General features: G+C 37.9%; 2 protein-coding genes across 2 annotated transcripts; both read left to right on the forward strand.

Annotated features, from left to right (window-relative positions):
- The first annotated feature begins 7,718 nt into the window (after nucleotides 1–7,718).
- On the forward strand, nucleotides 7,719–8,943 carry LOC116254767 (transcription factor bHLH148-like). Its single transcript, XM_031630335.2, has one exon. It carries the CDS (start codon nucleotides 8,234–8,236, stop codon nucleotides 8,744–8,746), a length of 513 nt encoding a protein of 170 aa, XP_031486195.1. The 5' UTR covers nucleotides 7,719–8,233; the 3' UTR covers nucleotides 8,747–8,943.
- A 14,347-nt stretch (nucleotides 8,944–23,290) lies between these two features.
- LOC116255033 (uncharacterized) lies at nucleotides 23,291–23,910 on the forward strand. Its single transcript, XM_031630743.1, has one exon. The coding sequence runs from the start codon at nucleotides 23,367–23,369 to the stop codon at nucleotides 23,805–23,807; it is 441 nt and encodes a 146-aa protein (XP_031486603.1). The 5' UTR covers nucleotides 23,291–23,366; the 3' UTR covers nucleotides 23,808–23,910.
- Nucleotides 23,911–24,229: the final 319 nt, after the last annotated feature.

The raw sequence follows: 24,229 nt of genomic DNA on the forward strand, positions 1-24,229 counted from the left end.
CTAGTATCTAATATTCTGTGGCTATTTCTAGTTTTATCAACCTTAGCCGTTAGAAAGAATCACATCAATGGTTCTGTTTCCTTGCTTCCAATGCTCTTATCGAAGTTCAATAGAAATACATGATAAAAGAGCCGCCTGCATTACAGGATCAACAATTTTGTGACCGGCTAAGGTTATAAAAGAGCTGCCTGCGTTACTAGAGCCAAACAATCCAACTCAACAAACTTTTTTAATCGGACCAGTCAGGATGTAAAATAATTAGCCCAAGCTCAGTACCCATCCGGTACCCAGCCCATTGCCCACAAGTAGCATGTGCCTTCTCTGTTGGGGTTACTAGCTTCCATAATTTTGTTTCATACTCGCCGCACGTTTAATCTTTTGCCGCGTGTTAACCAGTACATGGTTGCTAGTGGTGGTGTCTGCAACTGCGTGTGCTGCATTACGGTTTTTGTTTGCCCAAATTGCGCCACTTATGCACAATAGTGCTAAAATAATGCTGTTCACAGCTCAATTATGCGCCTTAATATTACATTCTGTATATTACTTGTGTGATACATGCTGTTGCCAGTGATGCAGATGAAGCAGTTGTTGGCCGATCACGGATTCACGGGGCAGTGGCATCGATAATTCTTGAATATTCCGCAACGTGGAAAGGTGAGGGCATCGAACTTTATGCCTTTGGTTGATGCATGAATTGTCAAGTTACGTTAATTAATGCAGAACGTATGGGATAAGCATGTGTACTAACACGTCCTTAGGTCAAACTCATCAGCTTATCCCATTTTTCATATTCCTATCACGTGTATGTGGTGGTAGTCCTCGATTGTGGGTCCTGGGCGTTTAGTCCCCTTTTTCGTTGGATGGCCTTGTTGGTATGAGGTGAGTCTAGCACCTGAATAGCCGATTTTTTAAACACAGCCATGTGCCACAGCAGTTGCCAGTTGGTGGCTTCTTTAACCGACGGGGTACTTGGATCGAGTACTGAAGTACCTTTCCTTTTATAAAAATTATTGTGCATTGGTTGGGCTCCACAATACCGAGAGGAGGTAGTTAATTTCTTTGGCCCATCCTCTGACACTCGGGCTTTCCGTGAGAGGAGAGGTTTCCTTTTCGGAACTCCAGTGGTTGTGGTATGGTAAGTTGGTGTGGAGAGGGTTCCGCCCGTTTGGGTCTTTGCTTAGATGAATCTTTGCTAACATTGGGGTTGGAATAGCGCTGGGTCATCAGGCCGGAGGTTTGTTGGGCTTTCGAGTTCGCTGCTTGAACTGGGCTGCAAAATTAGGTTTTGGTCAGCTCGAACTCTATAATGAATAGGGTCGGGCTCAGGCTGGGGTCGATGCCTAACTCGACTCTATAACATACATTATTATTAGTTTTTAAAAAAATATTTTTGAATATTTTTCTTATATTTATATCTATAGCATAAAGACTTTAATTTTTTTTAATTGAAATTGTACTGGGCCAGCCGGCCAGGCTTAGGCCTATGCTGTCAAAATGGGGCTGGGGCAATCCCAGCCCGATGCACAGCCCTAAATAAACATCTGTCCACCCTTCACCCCCATTTGATTGTCCGGAGACATTCTTTTTTGTCTCTACCAAGGAGAAAACATATTTGCCTTTCAAACATGCTAAATGAACGGAAACTAAACGCGGTCTACATCCAATACAGATCTCTTCTTCATATTATTTACATTGAACGTTGTGAACTGGAGCTTGGGGATCTTAACCTGGAGCATGTTTAGGAATCAGATCTTGAAAGGTGTTTGACATGCTCAGATATGTCAAGAACACACTGTCTAAAAATTGTGGACTGGAGCTTGGAATCGAAGCTGGCGCAAGTATAGGAATCGGATCTTAGAGGGTGTTTGGCATGCTCAGAAGTGGTGTCAAGGACACTCTGTCTAAGACACAGTGTGAGAATATCTCATGTTTTTGTCACACCCTTAGAAGTGTATATATATATATATATATATATATATATATAAGGGCTAAAACATCGTACAACACCTAGTCCGATGCTTGTTGACGCCAGTATATTATGACATAATGTCTCAACTGTATATGTAAATACTCTGTCAATTAAAAACAAACTAATACCTTTAAATGTCCAGTTCGAATAATTAAGCAGAGCTTTCGAACCACACCAAAATATTGTGGGATTTTGAGGGGGCAAGTCTGAGCCCTTCACGACCCTACCCGGGGGGTCTCCAAGTGTGCGATGGCGTCTTGTTTTGTGACTGGTGCAGGTTTATCTAAAAAGTACATTACATAGTGTTATTGAAAAAGATATGTCGGCAGGTGCTGAATTTTTTGAAAAAAGTGTATGTTAGGGACCCGTTATTATTTTGTGAAAAACTTCAGTTACAAATGTTTTATTTTTTAAAAAAACATCCGTGGCCCCCTTGCACATGGCTATCACCCTTTTCATCATGTGAGACGTGTAAAGAGTTTACCAAGAAGTTACCACTAACTTTCCGGCATCTATTCACAAAACAAAAGTATGAAAACTACTAAAGCTAATTATAGGTCCTTTTTATATTGCAACTTGTAAGCCATGATAAGGTAGCACAAAATGGCATTTATAGTTCCTTTTCCTTTTTAGTGCATATAGTCCAAAATCACATTTTTTATTTTTTAGTGTATTTACTTATTTGTTTGTACCATCTCTCACACAATAAGAAGAGAACCAAGCCTTTGGATTCCAGCCGTGTCCCTGAAACTGGTGTTGCTTAGATTGATTCTTGAATCGAAGCGGTCGACAAAAAAGTTCCTGAGAATTGGCTGAATAAAAAATCAGTGCTGGAATAGGATTTGAAAAACAGATCAAAGTCAAAATTTACATTTTTGATCTAAAAATCAGAGAAAAAACAAAAAAATGAATAATATATAATATAACTAAAAATTTAAAAAACATGCCACTCGTCCTCATTTTTCATCGAATCAGATTCTGTAGCGAATTCCAAAGCTTCTTAAATTGGCTGACTCGGACCGACATTAACAAGAAATGGGCCCGATCCGCGACTGCCTTATCTCCATTAGCCCATCTCAAGCGATCTTGGAACTGTTGAAATTCAAACTTGAATTAAATGCTTAAAAGTAAAAATCTACATTGTTTTTTTTCTCTTTCTTTGTTGGATTTGTAATGTAAATTTTTCAATAATGATTTTTTCGCTGTCCCTTATATTCTTGGAGGCCATTGCAGGTCAGCATTTCCAAAGACAATGAATCGATAGACTTTTCTCCCTTTATAACCATGTGAAAAATGCTTGGGAAAAGGACGTTGCAGTTAAGTTTTTACAATTTTTTGGCACGAAAAGGGCTAAATAAAAAAAAGAAACATCTAGCAGTATATGACAAACTTAATTTTAGTTTTTCCGTTTTCTTTAAATACCCAAGAGAAAACATTCATGGGGCGCAGCAGAGGATGGACTGGCGGCCTTCATTGTCCCTTCACCATCTATGGAAATCTATGCTATTAAATATTTTCATTGGTATACATACATTCATCTTCATGTGTCAACAAACTTCCAACCTTTACCCTTATAGGCATTGAATAACTCAAACACGCCCATATGACGCATAGCATAACCTTACTACCCTCAGAAGTGTTATCAGAAGCCTGCGTCTGCCTCAATTGGCGGATCCAAAATCCTATACGTGGCAAATCGGTTCAATTCTATAGCCGATTCAAGAGCCACCTGTCTTAAAATTTTATACACCATTCTATTTTTTAATTCTTTTAAAATATTTTTAGCCGATTCACCGAATCTGGCAGCCTCCCCAGTTCGGTTCACAAACCGATGCTAATAACACCGAGAAAAACTAATTACTCGAAATGGCACGTTGCCAAAGGCCTTTCGAAAGACGGTGCATTAGAAAAGGAAGAATTATGAGCACCAGACCTCATAGTTTAAAATGTACTACAAAAACTAGAACGTTTCATCTCACAATCCAATGGTAGAACAACTCTAACAAGTCTCTCTGTTCCTTTTCATTGGTAGCCATTGTTGAGGCTAAGTATTAAAAGAGAAGAGAGACAGTAGAATATTAAATGTCTGATCTATATATATATATATATATATATATATATATATATATATATATATATATATATATATATATATATATATATATGTATGTGTGTGACAGCTTTAACCGTGCTGATAGTCTTAAATATATATTTTTATTTGCATCCATATCGTTAAATTGAACAATCAATTGTTGGAATTATTGGTTTACTCCACATGCGTGTCCATTTTTTACGAGGGATGGACACGCTTAAGTATGAAGCGACACATCGCTTCAGAGAGAGATTATGGAGGGAGTCGGTCCTGCTTCCCTTTCTGTAAGGTCTGCGCTCATCACCGGGCGGTTATGGCGGAGGAAAAATCGACTTGGGCACTGTAGCAGGTGAACCTGAAACATCAATGCCTAGGACATATGCGAGCAAGAAAGCTAACAATGACATAAACATTACTTTGCAATATTTCTCTAAAGCCAAACGATCCAAAAGGGCCTCCAAGCCTCTAGCTTTTTAAGAAACTTCTGAATGGCAGATTCCCTTTCCCAATTTCCATGGGGCTCCAACGCCAGCCAATTCAAGGTTAAGGTATTACCTTGGGCGTTTTCCAGCACCTAGGATATATTGGGGGAAATAAAAAAAAAAGAAAAAGAAAAAAGCACATATGAACTCAATCGCTTCGCCTGGAAGTGGGAATGTCTGCCTTCAGATTCATCACAGTTAAAGAGGCGGAAAAGTGACCAGGTTGGAGTCGGCCAGGAAATCGAGTACTGGACCTGCGCAGGCGACGACTCCCTCTCCCCATGGGAACACAGCCATGTGCTGAGTACCCTTATCTGAAAAATGGTCGATCATAGATGAAGAGGAGGAGGAGGAGGGGGCATTGATTTCCAAGTGGTGAATCATTGAAGGGCAGCCCCATGAGCCTGTCCATATATGGAAGCTCTATGATGAAGCCACCACCCTCATCTTGTCCAGAGCAGAAGCCAGGCCTGTCCCTCGTCTGCTACCCCAACTGGCAAATATTCTGCCGAGGCTGGAAAATTTTAACGTTTCCCCAGCGCCACGTTATAGGCCCCCAACGCTTCGTGCGCTTTACTGCTACGGGAGCATTATCTGTTGCTTTGCTTTGTGGTGGAAGCTTTCGTTCTTGCTACCATACGTAAAATTTTAAGGAAGAAATACCTTTTGTGGGTTTCTCAAGAGGACTGCACTTTATTTAAAAAACCCTTGTTATTTGGTTGTTGGCTGATTTAAGACTGCCGTATATATCTCAACTTTTAATATATTTTAAGTTTTCTAATTTTTAATTAATTGTATAGATTTTTTCACATTTTCTTTCAATATGTTTGGTTTCTTCACTACCAATTTAGCTGAATTGTTGAATCGGCCGATTGACTAACTCTGCAGCTCACAGCACTACAAAAAACTATAAAATGAAAAGGGATGGGAGTGTCACCAGCGCACCCACAAAAATTCGTGCACACACGCATGTAATCTCTCTCTTTCTCTCTCTCTTCCCCACCTTTGTGTCGCTCTGTGTGGGCATGTGTGTTATATGTATCATCCTTTCCTTCAACCGTGTAAATTTGCAGCAAAATTTTGAACTACAAAATTTTCATCCATTTACATCTTTGTTGTGATTGAACTTATATGCTGCTATATATGTCCACCCTCCCCCCTTTACTTTTAACTAATGTAGGTCTGCAGCAAAAGTTTTGTATCAGGCATTATCCAAGCTAACAGCGCCCATGAATTTTGAATTTTGACTTCTTTTTTAAGAGCATGTGCTTTCAAACATATACAAGCTTAAGGCCATGTCTGAGTTAGGAGGGAATCTTCTTCAAGTTGAGCAAGGAGTTTGAGTTCTTCGGGATCACCGTTTAGTTGAGGAATAGACCAACGAACTAATCTGGGGGATTCCAGTTTCCAAATACATTATGGCCCGGTCTATGACATTAAAATCTGAAACCGAGTCATCAACCAGTGCTGCAAAACTGATTTGTGAAACTGAAACGGCGTGGCTGCCACTTTGTAAATAATCCAAAATGACTAAAAATGTCCTTTTAAAAAAATAACATACATATGAAAAATTAATTAAACATTTAAAATAAGTTAAAAATGATAAAAACTTGACACCAGACACCCTTGAATTGCTCATGAAACCGGCACATTCACAGAAACCGATTTTTATAACAGTTCCACACGTGAAACCTAATGAAAGCTCATTCTCCTCCAGATTTTGAATGTTATCCTGAACCCCTTTTAACCTTTTTCCTTTTTTAGTTCTTTCTGTAACTGTAAAGTGGCCCACTAAATTTTTATCTCAATAGGAGTCTGCTGGCTAAGGAGCCCTCCACATGCTGGTGTTGATGAAAGGGGACACGGCCTTTTTCCCACTCCAAAATTGTCGAGGACTTCGTTGTCGTCACCCGTGTTATATATTAAAATCGGAGCAACGTCGTCCTCTTCACGATCCTCATCCTGGCCACTACTACCCAACTCGCTTCATTATTTTTAAGAATCAAATTAGATAATTTTGCAAATAGCAAAAAATAAAAAAATTATTGCTGGATATAAGTCGATACGCCCTACCGATACCTATATCGACAATGTTTTCTGTCAGTTACATGGAAAATGGAAAAATATGGAGAAGTTAAAGAGAGAGAGACGATAAAATGGGAATATATAACAAAATTTGGAGACAAGAGGTTACTTAAGTACAAAAATAATCCGCAAAAAATAAACCGTAAAAATAGAAGCAGGAAAAAGAAATATATAATATAATGCACAGAAAAATAAGAGAGAGAGGAAAAATGAAGCAGCACAGTCATCCAGCCGCAGACGGACAGCAGCGTTTCAATCAAATGGCAAACTGGACATTCCCTTGTACAAGATGAGCCACAGAATCTGGCAAAGAGAAGATGTTCTTGAAGACTCTGTTGTTGCGCTCCTCTCAAATGCGCCACCAAGCTGAAATGAGAGAGAAAAAGAGAAAGCGAAAGAGAGAGAAAGTTTTGTCGTGTAGGCTATGGTGGAATTCTCAATTATAAAGAGTCATTTTTCTCGTTTTTCGTTGTCATTTGGATTGGAGGTAGGACCCAGTTCCAGCTGCTCTCCAGCGTTTTCTTCTGGCCGAGCAACCAAAAAGACAATAAGAATTTAAAAGACTAAAAATATAAAGCAGGAGGCATTAGAAGAGAGAGAAAGAGAGAGAGACTCTTAAATATGTAGCCGTGCACCTGGGAACGCTTTGCTCATGGGGTCGGAGACATCTCTCTCTCCCTTGAGTTTGTACGACCTCTCCCACCGACATTTTTATGAGCGAAGTAATTTAAATTATATATTGGCCAACGGACTGCAGAACTTATGAAAGTTTCCGACCTGTTGTTCTCTATATCACTTGTGGAGTTGAATGTCTATAATTAGTGAAAACAGGAAGAGCTATTTTGTTTTCTAATAATAAGATTACTCATAGATCCTGTTCTTTACGTTAAGAATTATGGACTTGCGTTATCACCAAACCCCACCTCTCTTTCTCTCTCTAACGTTAACTGACATTCTATAGAGAGAGAGAGAGAGAGAGGGAGAGAGAGAGAGTCTATACTTCTCCAAAGTGGATATTTGGTGTGAACATAGTAGTGACACGATTTCTGTGGCTTTCCATTGAACATCTCCATTTATTTTTTCTCTCTCAAATTCTAAAAGGATCTCTCCCTTTCTCAATATATAGCTTCTCCATACGCCGGTTTCCTCCTACATTGACCTCTCTCTCCCTATCCCCGTTTCCCCTTATATTTAGCTGCTCTGCCGGCCGCTTTCCTTTAACGTAACCCGTCCTCAACTCTCCCTGGTCTGTCTCTCTTTCTCTATCTCTCTATCCCGCAAGGGAAAATCTGAAGACGGTATTTCTGGTTCACGCCTCTTCCTTCTTCCGTCGATCCAAAAGGAGATAGTTCAAAACACTGGGAGCGCTGTCATGGAATCCAGAACTCTCTCTGTCTCTTCCTCCTCTTGCCGAGCTTCCATTTCCCGGCGTTCCGTTTTCTGACTCGCTGTCCACTTGCACGGGCATTTCCTTTCTCCGACCCTTGTTTGGCAGCGTCAGAACTCCCAGATTTCTTCCCTTTTACGTCGTTTGCAAGACATAGAATTCCCGGATTCCTACCCAAACAAGGACTCTGCCTTTCTTTCCTGATCTCTTCAATCACAATGGATTCCATGGAAAAGAAGTCCCAAGCAAAATGGAGAACCGGATCGCAACAACGCAATTACGCCCGAAAACTGATGCAGGCGCTCCGCCACGTCCGCCAAAATACCATGGCGGCGGCGTCGCCCTCCCGAGCCGTCCGAGAAGCCGCCGACCGCGCTCTCGCGGTTGCGGCAAAAGGCCGCACCAGGTGGAGCCGAGCCATTCTCTCGAGTCGAGGCGGGCTAAGTGTCGTCAGAAAACCGCGGAAGTTCAGAGCACGCTGCTCGATCAGAAGCCGAACGCCCAATAAGCTCAGGGGAGCCGCAACCAGAAATACGGAACTTAATGGGCGGGTCCGCATCCTGGGGAGGTTAGTCCCCGGCTGCCGGAAAATGTCTTTTCCGACCATCCTGGATGAAGCAAGGGATTACATTGCCGCGCTTGAGATGCAGGTGATGGCCATGAGAGCCGTCGCCGAGCTGCTTTCCGCGCCGGCAGCGTTACCGAGCGCAGTTAGTGGGTCTGGATTTTAAGAACTCAGCTGTCCGGTCGCCGCTACTTTTTCTTGTACTCCTTTGTTTTCTCCTTTTCCTTTTTCGTGTTCTTGTATTTGTTTTCAGTTCATTTCCTAAAGTGGAAAAAAAGTTTTCCCTAGTCTTCATTAGGGAAATTCACCAAATTTTGCCGGCTCCCTATCCCTTTTCCAGTTAAAATGAAATACAGGCTTTCTTGGGTCTTCATTTGGGAAATTCACCAAATTTTGTCGGTTAGTTGTTCCTTGTTCTCATTATAATTCAGCCTTGATCAAAGGGCTGGAGGTAATAGACATTGGTGGGGCTTGCAGCTTGACTGGTTTTAGTTTGAGTCATTGCAAAGGGAGCATCATTATATATATATAAGCTAAATCAATATACAGGTTAAATTATAATGGATGAGTTATCCTGAAACCCTCTGGTACCCTAGAAGGATGGAGAAAACACGTTGTGGTTTCTGCTGTCAATTAGATTGTAGGCTGGATTATTTCTCCTGTTCACCAGTCAAAATAAAAATGCATTATTTTTTTTTTGTTTTTATTTACTAAAAAGGGATACATTCATTAAAACAGGAATCGATGGGATATACAGAAATCAATGAAACCCAAGTATAGAATCTCAATAATCTCAACAGAATTAGAAAACTTCAGATGACAAGTCTGTTGTCTTGGAAAGAAATTTGGAACTTTTGTATGTCAGGCACTACCCCAACCTTGTCAATGGATAACTCTAGTGTTCACTTATTATCGGTGTGTATCGACCCTTGGCGGCGCTCGATAATTGGGCTTGTTATAATGCCAATCAGCATCCAATGGGATGAGCTTGAAAATTCCAATTTTTTTTTATCAGAATACGCTGATTCTAGAATAGTTTGACAATCGATTTTGTTGCTTTGAATTTATAGCCAATTAAGAATGCCATGCCTCTACTTGTAACTCATTTTGAAAACATCTTCTTTTTTCTTATTTTTATATAATTTGGATATTTGTTTTCCACAACAGGAATTTCTAATGTTTTTGGCGATTCACAACTGGTTTAACTGAATCAGCCTTATTTTTACCAAGTAAGTTTATCTTTTAGGGACAAAAAATTATGTCCTTTTAATATTTAATACAAAATATTCACTTAAATAGACCGATATTATAGGCATGACTTGATTTTCTCTATGTAACTGTTAGATCAACACCAACATTGCCGCTAAAAGGAAAACCTTCTGATTTATTACAACAAATGCCCTTCCCCATGAATGCAATGTTGGGTATTGCTTCAATTTTGTAAGCCTGGAGAGTTACATTGAGACTAAGGCCTGTTTTATTTATAATTATTAACAATGAAGTTTGAAAATATCTCTCCGTTCAAAAAAGAACGTACAGATAATATTATCAATATTTTCGGAGTCCCTATCCATGGAAATCAATTAATTAATCTTAGCTCATTCATAAAATAATTGCGAGGATGCCGGCACCAGTGGGATTCCATCCAAGATCTTTGATATCTGTTCTTATTGTTTTTTATTCTTTTCTGAATCTGTTAATTTTCATCGCAACTACCTCCTTCTGCAAATAACTCCAAGGTCCTCACTATTCCAGGTGTACCTGTGTCCTCTACTTTACGCAACGTGGTAAAAAATATATTAAAAAAAAAGAAATAAGAGAAAAAAAAAAGAAATACCTTCATTTTCTCTTTCTGGCAGATGCCAGCAGTGCAAAAAAGTGTACCTCTTTTCAGACGATCGGGGAATGGGTCGCTCATGTGCCAAGAACAGTAAAAAGTTTAGCCCTGAAACTGTGCTGAAGGCTGGTCTACATTTACTGCAATCCCCAGTAGATCCAATCAAGTTGTAGTTTTTTTTTTTTTTTCTTTTCCTTTCCTCGAGTTAATGCAAATCTCCGGCATAAATTAATGAGTTCATAGTTAGTGAAGATTTTAACTTTTGGATTGCTAGACTCTTGTTTATATATCATGTTTTTTCTTGTTATCTACAAATTAAAAGAATTGAGGCTACATACATCAAAATTTTTAAGGTCAACAAAAAAAATAACTAGAAATAATGAAAGAGTAAAGACTACTATATATATATATATATATGTTATGCTGAATGAATTGTATCATGGAATCAGGTCAAGAGAACGTGCCCAGGAAGATCCAAACAATGTTGTAAATGTAAGAAGTTGTTCATACGTATAGACATTATATCTTAACAGCTACTATACAACTCAAATTGTAATCTTTTTTTAAATAATAAATGTTCAACATTTAAAGAGCAGATCGATAAATATAATGTGAGTTGTACCAATAATTGATAGCAAAGAGATTACTCACCCACAAACATATATGTGCGCATACAAGTATGCACAGAAATTCTTATTTGTTCATGTTCACATTTAAGGGGTTAATTTACACAAAGGAACGATGGTATGGAAATATTCACACCACAGAAGAGAGAGAGAGGGAGAGATGAATGTCTGAAACTAAGCACTAGTCAATATAACGACTTGAAAGGATGAGATAGAGATGTTGATTTATAAGACAGTGCGTGGGAGAAGTAGTGCAGTTACAATGCACTTGGTTCCGTCGTTCCACGATGTAATGGAGACGTGACGATGAGGGCTGTCTCGTCCCTGGTAATGGCACACAGTAGCAGTACAGTAGCTAAAGCTCTCTCTCTCTCTCTCTCTCTGTGCCACTGCTACCGAGGGCGAGAGTGAAGTGTAAGTTGGGCCTGGGCCTCGCAAGCAGCATGATGGCACATGGGGGCTATCTACAAGGCACATGAATGCAGTCGGCCACTTGCATGCACATGTCTCACTGCAGCACCTCCCTCCCTTTTTTTTAAAAAATTTCTCTTGGATCTCATGCAGCATGCCGTCCCAGATCTTTGAGTTCGTCGAATCCGATCAGTCCGGGCCCCTTTATTTTGCAACTTGCTGCTTTCCTCCGTACATTCTTCTTTTTACGCCATTGGCGTTCTCCTCTCTCGCTCGTTTTTATCTATACGACTGGTTAAACCATAACCTTTTCTGTTTCTCTAACCCAGTCTGTAAAGAGAGAGCATGTATATATATATATATATATATATCACTCATTAAAGCTGGTCGATTCATCATAGTAGATGTTGAGAAAAAAAAATGTGAATTAATATTAATTGATGAAAATACTCACCATTTTTTTTTTTGTTATCAACTATCAATCATGATGGATCAAACAACTATCATAAATGAACTGCACCACTTTAAATAACCAAAACCGTTATATAATATATAGACCCTCATATGTTAGATTTGATGGAAACTTATTTAAGCTAATGATTTTAATGAAATATAACGTCAGAGAATAAGTTTAAAAAAACAGAAATCCAGTTGCATTTTCATGAGATTGAAATACTTTCAGTGGGCGAAATAAATGGGTTTCCTTAATTGAAATTCATTGTTTTCTTTGAGGGGTGTTCTAGTTTCTTGAAAATACAATTGCATTTTAGTTTTCTCAACTTTATTTCCACAGCATTTTTTTTTAAATCGATGGCCCAGCCTAGTCCCATCAACTTATTCCTTAATAATAAACATTATTTGAGGGAAAGGGTAAACCTATAAGCTTGCCATGTCTAAATGACGTTATAAGTTAATAATATATGGACAACCAGTATGTTCTCCTCTGTGAAGATGTTCATAATAATTAGATGTACATTGGCATACCTCACATAGCTTAAGACAAACAAGACAACTTAGCGTCCGTATACTAATGTGTTTGCTCTGTAGTTTGACATTGTAGTTGCAATGCTTTATTTTAATAGAATGCACATATAGGTCAATCATCTTTCATGTTGAAACATATTTTTGGACAGCCATTTTTAGCAACTCGTCGGGTGAAGCAAAAACATTAATGGTTCATATATCACAGATTGTTTGATGGCAAGAAATGAAGACATTTTGCAAAATCAGCATAAATGAAATCCTATTTTGCAATAAGTAACAGGAATAAACATACCCGTAAACTAAGAATGAGTTAATATGTTGAAGTGCGAAAATTTGAACTGTGTTGACTTTTTCTCTAACCTTACTTACGGAGCTTAGCCAATTTCTCTTATCTAGAGTTAACAATCTTAACTACTACTATTGTGTTTATTGAGTATTCGCTAGAACATAGTTAATAAGGACAAATACATACTACACAGCCACAAATGTCATTTTTTAATGTCATAATCTATGTTTTCTTTCTCTCTCTCTCTCTCTCTCTCTCTCTATCTATCTATATATATATATATATATATATATATATATATATTATGGCTGATCTTGCACTTTAAATGGCGATCCTTTCTCAAGGAATGGGCACTTTCTTTGAGAAAACTTTTGAAGGCTTAGTGACAAACTGTTTGCTCCCTATTTCCCTACATTATTGGCAAGTTGGTGCTAACCTTACCTTCCCAAAAAAGTGAACATGAGACAACTCTGGCAGTGAATTATTCGCCTCTGCAACTTGAAGATCTCAAGTCAGTTAACTAGTTCCATTTCCAGACCAGTTATTTAGGTCGGCAGCTCTTTCTAGGGGGGGGAAAGAGAGAGAGAGAGAAAGAGAGAGAGGCTTTCCTCAGGGCATTATTGAGAAAATGGAAGGCATGCATGATGAACGATAAGACTTGATATGACAAGGACGTTCAGAGTGCAGAGTTTGTTCATGAGCCGATTTACTACATAACGTTTAGATCAGTCGATCTCATTTGAAATCTCAGTAGCATTTAGGTCCGATTTGTATATAGATTAGTTATGGTACACTGAAGAACACTAAAAATCCCTATAATTTGATTCGAAAATATAAACTTTCTATATATTTTCTTGTATTGTTTCCGTTAATTTGGTACAGATCTGTGACTGTTTAAGCTCTGGTCTGGTCTGCGCTCTTAAACTCAAATTCGCAATCTGCGACTTGAGTGAAAGACTTAAATGATATTTCAAGGCCGTTTGGTTATTATAACAATAATATACCATAAACTAGTGTTTTAATAGTCCAGGCAGGCTTATGAAATTATTTCGGAGACTATGCCATTAACCAAACGACTCTTTTTTTTACCAATTTGCGATGAAACCCAGACCCTTGGCTGGTTTGTCAATTCGTAATATGTGATTTGAACACAACAAGATTGTTAATATTGGTATCAATAACATATTGTTCTGTTCCATTTCATGAATCTTTCCGAAAAATGGATGAGATTCATAAAATACTTGTTTAAGTGTCTAATGCATTTAATTTTTTGGTTAAGTGCACCAGACAGTAATGTTATCAAACAACCCCTTGAGGGTCGTTTAGTAGTTAAACTATTCGGCTTTATAAATCTATCCTAAAAATTGAATTTATATTAAAGTAGATTCATGAAATACTAGAACTAAGTATCCACAAATCTGCCTCAAACTTTGGGTAGAGTTGTGAAACACTTACAAAGTGTTTCATTTGACAAATGACCCTTCCTTTAGAGAGTGTAAATTAAAAAGAAACATTTTGTTTTGGGAACACATACTCTTACAACATACGTTTCAAAATTTTCATGTTGTTCTAGAAGCATGTTATTGTTAAGAATATTGCCTTTAATTCTGAAAATCAAATATCACACCATGTTTTCCTTCAAACGTAAGACCGTGATATATTTGGAATATGTACTGTATAAATACGTATTATATGAATATAATATTCTAGTTACCAAACACCCTCTTGTATACTAATATATGGCAGCATTCGTGTTCTTAGCCAGTCTCCATTTAGGAAATTTGTAGTATGTGACTTGAATAGAAAAATATTGCCAACAAGTTGCGATTTGAATAAAAGAAGATCGAACCAAGACAGTTGCGTACCGACTCGCATGAGATCCATGACTTGCACATGTGACCTTGGTCTGAGTTTCTCTTTTAACTGATTGTGAGACAGAAGAAGACAAGAAGATAGAAGCCAGTGCAACAAGATCTGAGTGTCGGTTTCTGTCCTATAGTATCATTGCCCAGATCCAAAATCCGGCTGTGCAAAGGAGATTTGCATGTTTCGGGTCGGACCCACCTGGATCGGATTTGACACACTGACAGAGAAGCCTCCAGTATGACAGTGATTAACTAGGGAGGTGAGCCATCATTCAGATTTCATATTAAATTTGCTGTCCAACTTAGAAACTTGATCGACTAGTTGCTTGCCTTTTTTTTTTTTCTTTCTATTGGAATTTAATCGTGCGGATCCCAATGCGGATCGTATCACTGGGCGGCGGACTTAATATTAAAGTGCCACCATTATTATTATTTCATCTTTTCAACTGATTTTTTTTTTTTTTTGGAATCTTTTAGTTGAAAATTGGACACACAGCTCAAACAACACAACTGTAGAACTGAAACTTAACTGATCAAGGTCATTTTAACTTGGGAGTTGCATCGAAAGAGGCATGAACACAAATAGAGAGACAATGTCAATGACAGAGTCGATCAATGATTTGGGAAAGGGAGCTTTAACTTCTCATTGCATATTTCACATACTTTTCTCTCAGTTTGTAAAAGATTAAGAACTAAAATTGTTTTTTACGTTTCGTTTAGCACCTATCAGCATGATATATATATATATATATAGGTAAATATCAATCCAATTATGTTGTGTTTGATTCCTAACTGATCTTAGATCTGGAACATGAAATCCACGATAGTTGAAATCCATAATTTTAACAAAGTGTGGATTTCAGCATCCACCTCCAACGTGGATCTCCAATCCATGTTATGGTGTAAAAAAAGATCAGCGGTAATCAATCGCGACCTTAGGTAAGAGACAAACATGAAACCTAGCAAAATTAGTTGTTAAAACTTTTTTTTTTTTTTTTGGCACCGTAAGCATATAGATATGATCTTTAAGAGTAATTTCTCTGCAATTTTCCTTTCAATTTAGAGCAAAAATCGAATTGGGTACCCAGTAGGACCATCTCCTTAATATACTCAAGTCAGGTCAGCAACCAATAATGTCCATGACGAGGGGCATACTCAAGAATTTCTCATTAAGAAGCCGAATTCAAAATTTTATATAAAAGTAAATGAAAAAAAAACATATAATTTTTTTTGTTTCCAGATTGTGTTGCCCCCATGTTCAATGGCAGAGGGGCACCCAATTTTCATTCCTTTATAATTTTTTTTTTTAAATTTGAAGCCTGAAGGGTATGAATATGTAAGAAACTAAATTATGTGGAACACTAATATGTAATTAAATTAAAGTATAGGGGTCCGCATCGGTAATTTCCACACATGGCTTCGCCAGTACTGCCCCGACTATCTAAGTCCATGTCAAAATCTTGATTTGGTGATCACGTCCCTTCTTTTGGCTTAGGATACGGTAGTTTGTCGACACTGGGACGCAACTTAAAGAAAAGCATATTATTCTTACATTTCTCATATCAACTTTAAAGTTTTGCACCTTTCATATGAATTATGTAAAATGTATTTTTCACCTGTTTTGCAATTTTCTTATATGTTCTGTATTAATTATATATATATATATATATATTTAAAATTATCATATCGGAGCTCTACCTGTACGTACCGGTGGGACTTAAAAATGCATGCACTTGAAACTATATTTTTAGTTACACATCAATAATTTTCTTTTTACAATACAAAAGATCAACATCCCAAATGACCACCTATCAACTTCCATTCAAAGACAAAACATAGAGCATGTTTGGAATAGCTACAATAAAGGTAGGTAGGTAGGTGGTGAAGCACATTGCACTTTGTACTTTCAAAATGATTTAGATAGCTTGTAATCGGTCTGCAGTTGCAAATATAAGATTCAGTGATTCACCATTACAAGTGATTTGTATGGATCTGAGTCTTACCAACTGGATCCAAATATCTGGGCATAACCAGACCGGGGGCACTGCCGCGCTGGGATGGAGGGAAAGAGGACAAAACGGGTGGGCCAAAGTCCTAATTGTGGATCCATGGACCCGGCGATGAGGACAAGAGGCTAGGTCAATCTGCTTGTCATGTCTCTCTAATCTAATCAGGGGGAACGTCATGATCTCATAATTGGTGTCGCGAGGTGACGACACGTGTCGAGCAGCCCATCAGCCAAGTCTCATGCCTCCCCTTCACACATTCTCGGGTCCCTGTGTTTGGAGCACGATCCGTGATGTCGACGGCTTACTCTCACGTGCCATGCACCTGCAGGTAGGAGCTCACTTCTCCCCTTTCTGCCTTTATTTTCATCTTTTTTTTTGGCTTGTTATCAACTCTGAGAGCTACAGTTTATTTGTCTGTTTGCTTTGCTTTGCTTTGAAGGGGAAAGAAAGAAAGAACTTCTTTCTTGAAAGTAAAAGAAAATGGCTTTTGAAGATCTTAATTTGCTGCTGTTTTTGTTATTTTCTTGGAAAACCTGTTCCATGAGACTACGGTGGAAATGGTTTGGATTTGGGCTTTTGGGTTGTTATCTTTTGCTCTTTAAATGACCCAAATCCAATCTGTTTGTGTCTCAAGGACCGTTTGATGCTTTGGAAATATGAAGTTGGAAATAAGTTTCCATGAACTTATTTTAGAAATTGAAGAAATGAAACAAAATATAGATTTCTAAAACCTCTTTGTGTTTGTTTGTTGTATTTGAGTTTATGTTTTAGAAAATAAATTTCTCAAAAAGAAGAAAAAACAAAGTAATTGGATTAAGCATTGTTGAGATCTTAGAATTTTTTTTTCACCCTTGAAAAGAAATTTCTAAAAAAAAAACGTTCTAGTTGTTTTTTTCATTACAAGTTTGATGGACAAGAAAAATTGCCAAAAATGTAAATAAAATTTACATTGCTACACAGGCTATTTCCTGCCCATCAAAATGTGTGACAAAAAATGTTTACATGACATGACAGCCTACTAAATGAAAAACATCAACACCCATTTGAAGAAAAAAAATTCGGAAAATGTCATCTCATTCTGCCAATGCAAGAAAGGGACAAAATTCACGTTTTCCTTAAGTTCTGAGGAATTATTATTTGAATGATAGATATAGACCTTTCAAACATTTTGAATACATGAAGAGTCTGGACCACCGACTGCACAACTCTCGATGCAAACTCAAGTTGTCTTCCCAGAACAAAGCCATAAGCAAACTCGGAGTAGCAAAGGACACAACTCAACGAAAGGCCTGGTACGACTGTCCTTCTTTCACTTACAGCAGTAAGTTTTTACTACGACACCATTTTCAATACAGATCTCTTGTATTTTATAGACCGTGTTGATGTCTAGAGGGAAGAAAGTTGGTAGATTTTTCTTTTAGGAAGGCTGAATCGTATTTTTAAATTTTGTATATAGGTCAAATAGTATTTACAGAATTTCTACATATGCTAAATTTAAAAGTTTTATATATATATATATATATATATATATATATGTTAAATGTGAGAAGGGCCATGGCTCCTGCCACCCCTGTCCGCCCTTGGACCTACCATCTACATTATTAGATGAATGCAGGAAAGTGGTGAAACTGCCAACGAATCCCAAAAGCAGATCAGCCTATTGTTGGTGGCTAAGGATTGCTGGACCTGCAGGGTTTATTGGGGGCACCGACTTGGGTCTAGTACTGGGTCTACTTAAGTCACATGAATATGAGGATAGGCAATGCGAGACGGGTGCAGGTAAAACAATTTTAGAAAATTTGGATAGCATATGATAAAGTGTTTATGTAAACATATATATATATATATATATGTATTAATCCACAAAAATCCTCCTAATTAAATACAAATAAAAGAAAAATATAGAATATAAATGGTAAGTAACAAAGGAAAATATTAAAATTAAAGCAAAAATAAAGTTTGAAAATATAAATTTTTAAGTTTGACCCAGCCATACCCGCATGTCCATCTTGCCGTACCCTTGGGTACTTGAACGCATCATACGTCCCCATATAACCTAAGGGGTACATGTGACTGGACCCAGAAAGCTTTCACTGGCACAATGGCGCTCACATGACAGCTCCGTTACTGCTCATATGATTGGACCTAGTTCGAACCTCACTTTCAATTCTTAACCTAAGCTTGCGTGGGCCTCTTCAGCTACTGATTATGACCTTGCCCCCTTATCCCGTGACTCTAGGGCCGTGGACTGCATTGGCGGTCCTACCCACTTGGGCAGTCATCAAAGACATGCCGACCCACCTTGAGGTCTGACCCCTGCCTAAAGGCTAAAGCCCTTGGGTTTGTACTACCATCGAAGAGTACGGTGTTCCGTGTTTGAAAGACTACTGGACAGGAGACGCATTCTTAAGCCAAGGGTGAAGAAATGTGCTGCTTAGCAAACACCATTTGAGTGGCTGCGCTTGTTTATCTTCAAACAATAGTCCAATCGCCATGTTATATCAAGACGAAGCTCCAGAACGTAGAACTTTCAACTTTCATGTGGTAGTAGGCCTGGGAATTTGATTATTTGAGGGCGGGGGTAGAGGTAGGTGTGGGCAAGTGCCCACACCAGTTCACACAAATTCCTTTATTTATCTATGGATACCCCTGTATCTTGTAGCATTAGTGCTCTTCAATCAGATGCCGAACTAGATGAGCTAATTTTTTTTTATTCTAACGATTTTTATATGTTTTATTTCATTTATTTTTCTTTGCAGAAAATGATTTATGTATATTTTTGCGTATTCACAATAGCTGAATGGATGAATTGGCCGAAGATTCATCAAGTAGGTAAGGTAGCATATTAGAGGTCTACCTCTGCAAAGCCTATACATCTATAAATTTTGTGCCGCTAAAGACCATCAAAGGGAACATTTTGTTGCTAAAAACCGTGGCCAAGCGCCATCGCAATTGAATCTTTTGCAGAAGTTTTTAACAATACCAAATAAAAAAACATCCAGCTATAAAGGTAGGCGACTATTTTCAATTTCTCTCATTCTCTTTTAATTCAGCAGATGAATGCCATCATCTCATCTCAAAGTTCCATGCAACATGCATCACGTAATGCATGGAATAAATAGTTTGATTTAAAAACATGTCATTCAAACACTTCAATATCCACATCAACTTTTACATGCTTGTGAAATAAAATGTATTTGACGAATAGGGGTAGGATCAAGCCATGTGGTGATAAATTCAAGCTGCATTTTGTTCTTTTCCGGGCTGGGCGTTGTCGATAGGCTCATCCTTATGTCTTACAACCTGTTTAGATAGAAGAAAGGTGAGAGAAATAAATGAAAAGGATAACATCTATCGTCTTTGGACAGTAAACTAAGGAGGAGCGAAATAAAACGAGAATGAAAAATTCTGTTTTGAATACAAAGAAAGGAGGAAAAATGCAAAGGAAAGAACAGGCTAGTGTATTTCCAATCCCTTAGAAAATGAAGAAGAGATTGTAAGGGAAAGAAGAAACTGTTCCTTTCCCTCCTCATCATTAATTTCTTTTCCTTTTTTCTTTCTTTTCCTTTCCATCTATCCATATCCTCTTCCTTCCCTCTATCTAATCATGTTGTCAAGAAAATTCTTAGACGACAGTGTGGATGTCAACCGATCGAATATATCGTTAATCATGTCTGCTTTTTCGGATGTTCACATATTTGGATTCGAATTCAGATTCGAATAAAGAAAAGTCATATCTGAATCCGAATGTGAAATCCGATTTTACAATCCGAATACAAATCCGAACTTTGAACCGGATTTTGCCAATTTTCAAAATTTAATAGCATTAGATAAAAGACATTTGTCTAAAAATGAATCCGATTCGAATCCAATTGGATATTGATGTATATCTGAATCCAAATTCGAATTTGATCGTATGCCATTTATTAAATCTGAATCCGATCCAATTTCTTAATCAAATATTACTTTTTTTTCATATCCGTTTTTTTTATCGGATCGGTTGAATATCCGATTCAAATCAGATATATTGACATCCTTAGTCGGCCGAAAGTAAGAATAGATCGAATATATATATATATTGCATATTCGCTTAGTGAAGATCAAACATTTGATATCAATTGCCGACAATGGTAGTTACACCTAATCTGGCGCGTTCCTTCTGATGCAGAGTGAGAATCTTTATATGATCACTAGGCAGCCTAAATTTATAGGCAATATTGTTCTAGTACATATCTGTACAAAGCTTTGCGCACATGCACGCTTAGCTATTTTTAATTTTTTCTATGATGAGGAACCTTCCCCAAAGCAAAAGGGTTGCTTAATGCGTTATGGTCATATTATGCATTCTCCGATTGATTAGGTGTGCACGCTCGTGGGCTGCCTCCATTTGTGCTTCTTGTCATATGCTAATTCAACAATTTGATCGAACGACTCGCAAGTTGCCTCACGTATTGGATCCAAATCAGATGGTCTCTTCCACAATACCTGCTTTATCTGATGTTCACATTTTCAGATTCAAATTCAGATTGAAACATGGGTAAATAAAAGCCTAATTCCGTATTCGAAACTGAATTATAAATTTTATAAAATTTGAATCCAATCTGAATTATACTTTTGCATAATGTATGAATACTGGATATATTATATCTGCTTAAAATTAAATCCAAATTCGAACACGGATTGAATGAGATATTTACCTAAACTGAATCTGACTGGACGTCATCTTTTAAATCCGATTTCTCGATTTGATTTTCAAATTCTTTTCCATTTCGGATTTTTTGAAGCAATTTAGTCAGACATTCGATCCGAATCTGATCCATTGACATCTCTAACGTAACTAAAGTTAGTGGCACTAATCTTATCCAGCTCCTGCTAGCGGTTGGATTGATACAATCATTTTTTGAGTATTGAACCTGATTTCAACTTGACGACCTAGAATGCATCCTGTCTGCACCCACCCTCAATGTGTAATGGCAAATATATATATATTTTTTTTATATGTAAGGTGGAGGTAGCCGAAAGCCCTATTATATAGTTAGACCAATAAAAAAGTTAACATAGCTAGGTTTGAACCTTTCACCTTTTCATATCTAATTTGAATGGGTTAAAGTCGAACCCTACCCAGGTTAGGAATCTCTTGTCGGCTAATGGTAGCACACTTTGACACAGTTTTTGTGCACCTATTTTTATTTATTTAATGTAAATATGCTTTCTTAAAAAAAGAAAAACAAAAAGTAGTCGCACCAAAAGTTTAATATTTGTCCAGATGAAAATGGGCTCTTAGAATACCAAAAAGAAGAAAATATTTAATCAAAGGAGAAAACTATGGTTTATGAAGGTAATAGATATCTATATACCCTCCATTATATTCCAAGTATTATGATTTTTTTTTTTTTTTGGCAGGTTATAGAAGGGAACAAACCAGGCAATCAACTCACGTAAGCATGAGTATGTAAGCGTTTGAAACAAAGGAATCAATAATTAGACAAGCAAACAAAGAAAGTGAAAAAAACAAATAAAGCCGCACACATACATGTTAGAAAAATTTCTCACGAAAAAGATCGTTATCCAAAATGATGGAACCGTATAATTTTTTTTTTTTTATTGCTGACAAAAACAACGTCAATCATCTGTGCAAAAAATAATCTTATTTTTTGATTCAAGCCGGCCGGAAGTGTTTCCTTGTGGGGAACAGTACGTGCCTAAGTATGAAACCTTTTTGAATATTAGTTATATAAGCTGGCTCGAGTAGCCCTTGCCGGCTAGGGCATTCAAAAACACACTTTAAAGCCTTTTTGAAAAATGTTATGTATATATATATACATAGGGTTGATATTGTTAGCAAGACAATAGTAAACTAATTAAAAAGGTCAATCGGTTTACTTACGTTGACTTCATTGTTAAGTTTATTGAAAGTAAAACCTTAAGCTTTTGATCCATAAAAAAGGGATATAAAAGAGGCACATATCTTTTGTCAAAATAAAATGATGCCTGATTTTCAACTAATTTTACCATTTTTGCATATTAGCTCAGCTTGTTGGTTGTTGGTTTTATAGCAAAAAGTACATAATTTTGAAAAGCACAAAAAACCACTTTATGATGTGTTAAATCCTTGAGATTATGTGTGATTTTCTGTTTTTCACTTTTTTCTCTGCTTCTTTTATTTGGAAGGAGAAAAGTTTGGAGACACTCTCATCAATTAGCGCCTCCTAGAAATGTATAGAATATTGAGCAACCCTGAAACAAAGGAATAATCCAGGGTGTGCAGATGAGGGAGGAAGAGTAGGTTGTTAGGCCCTAAAAGGATCATGTGGGTGCATGTGCATGAAGCCTTGGAGAACATGCACAAAAGCACCAAAGCATGACCAATAATGGCCTCTGGGTCATCATTTATTAATGCCACAGTGCTTTTTGATCTTGAGATTCTCTTTGTAGGGTATCTGGCTCCCTTGATCATAGTTGACAAACCCATGACTCGGAGCCACGAGTCAGTGAGTTGACTCAGTAATTCGTCTGATTCAGTTGCATTTGAGCCAATGCTTGACTCTTGACCCAGTTCCTTGGTGATCCGGGTTGACTTGGGTGATTCCCGAGTCAAGTCGATGAGTTTGCCAACTATTCCCTTAATCCATCTTCTCAAATAGTATAAATACCCCCTCACACCAACTGCTGTGGTGCATCCCTTACCCATTTGGCACCACCTGTTTGTGCTTCTTACTTCCAGACTGAAACTTGGGTAGTAGTCCAAAGCAGCAGAAGCAGTTGATCATGGAAGACTACCCACAAAGCCTTATCCATGGCCTTGGCTTGAAGGGCATGGCCTTAGATAAGAAGGGCACCTCACAAACTGCTGCAGGTGGTCATGGTTGCAGAAACGCTCAAGTGGTGCTGCAGATTGTGAGGAGGAGGATGATGGAGAAGCAGAGGAAGAAGAGAAGGGCTCATGGGGCCATTAGAGGTAGCAGGAGACCCAAGATTATGATGCAGAGGAAGGCTGTTCTAGAAGGGTCTACAAGGCCTTTGAACAGTTTGGAAGGGAGCTTGGATGCTCTGCAGAGGCTTGTTCCAAACGGTGAGTGCATGGAGTTGGATACTTTGTTTAGTGAAGCAGCTGATTACATTGTGGGTTTACAGACGACAGTCAAAGTAATGCAGATCATGGTTAGGTCCTTCTCTAATCATTTTCACAGTATGACAGAAGATCAGTAGCTCACATACTGCTGAAACTCTCTATCCCCCATCTCCTACGATGTATTATTTGTGGAAAATAAAGTAGCTAGCATTTGTAACCCAGTTCAGGTATTGTTTATTGTGTGGCATTTTATCTGACCAGTGTCAGATATTTGTTTACTGATATAATGGAACATAATTTGTACTTGGAATTGTTTGGTTCAGCAATCAGATTACCTTTTTTTTTTTTCTTTTTTCCTGACAGAACTCTTGTACATTCTTAACTAGCAGCAATTGGAAAGTGCCATTGACCTCCAACTCTACTGAGCCTAAAATTAAAACTCAGTATGGGTGAGTGGGAGGAAATCACACAAGGCGCCTGAGTGAAGGCTGAAACATCCTCCATTCCCTTCATCACCCTAAGGTTCAAGCTGCTTTCGGTGCCTTAGGGTAGTACCTTG

Source organism: Nymphaea colorata, chromosome 5, assembly GCF_008831285.2.
Source record: "Nymphaea colorata isolate Beijing-Zhang1983 chromosome 5, ASM883128v2, whole genome shotgun sequence".
In the NCBI taxonomy this organism is placed as follows: domain Eukaryota; kingdom Viridiplantae; phylum Streptophyta; class Magnoliopsida; order Nymphaeales; family Nymphaeaceae; genus Nymphaea; species Nymphaea colorata.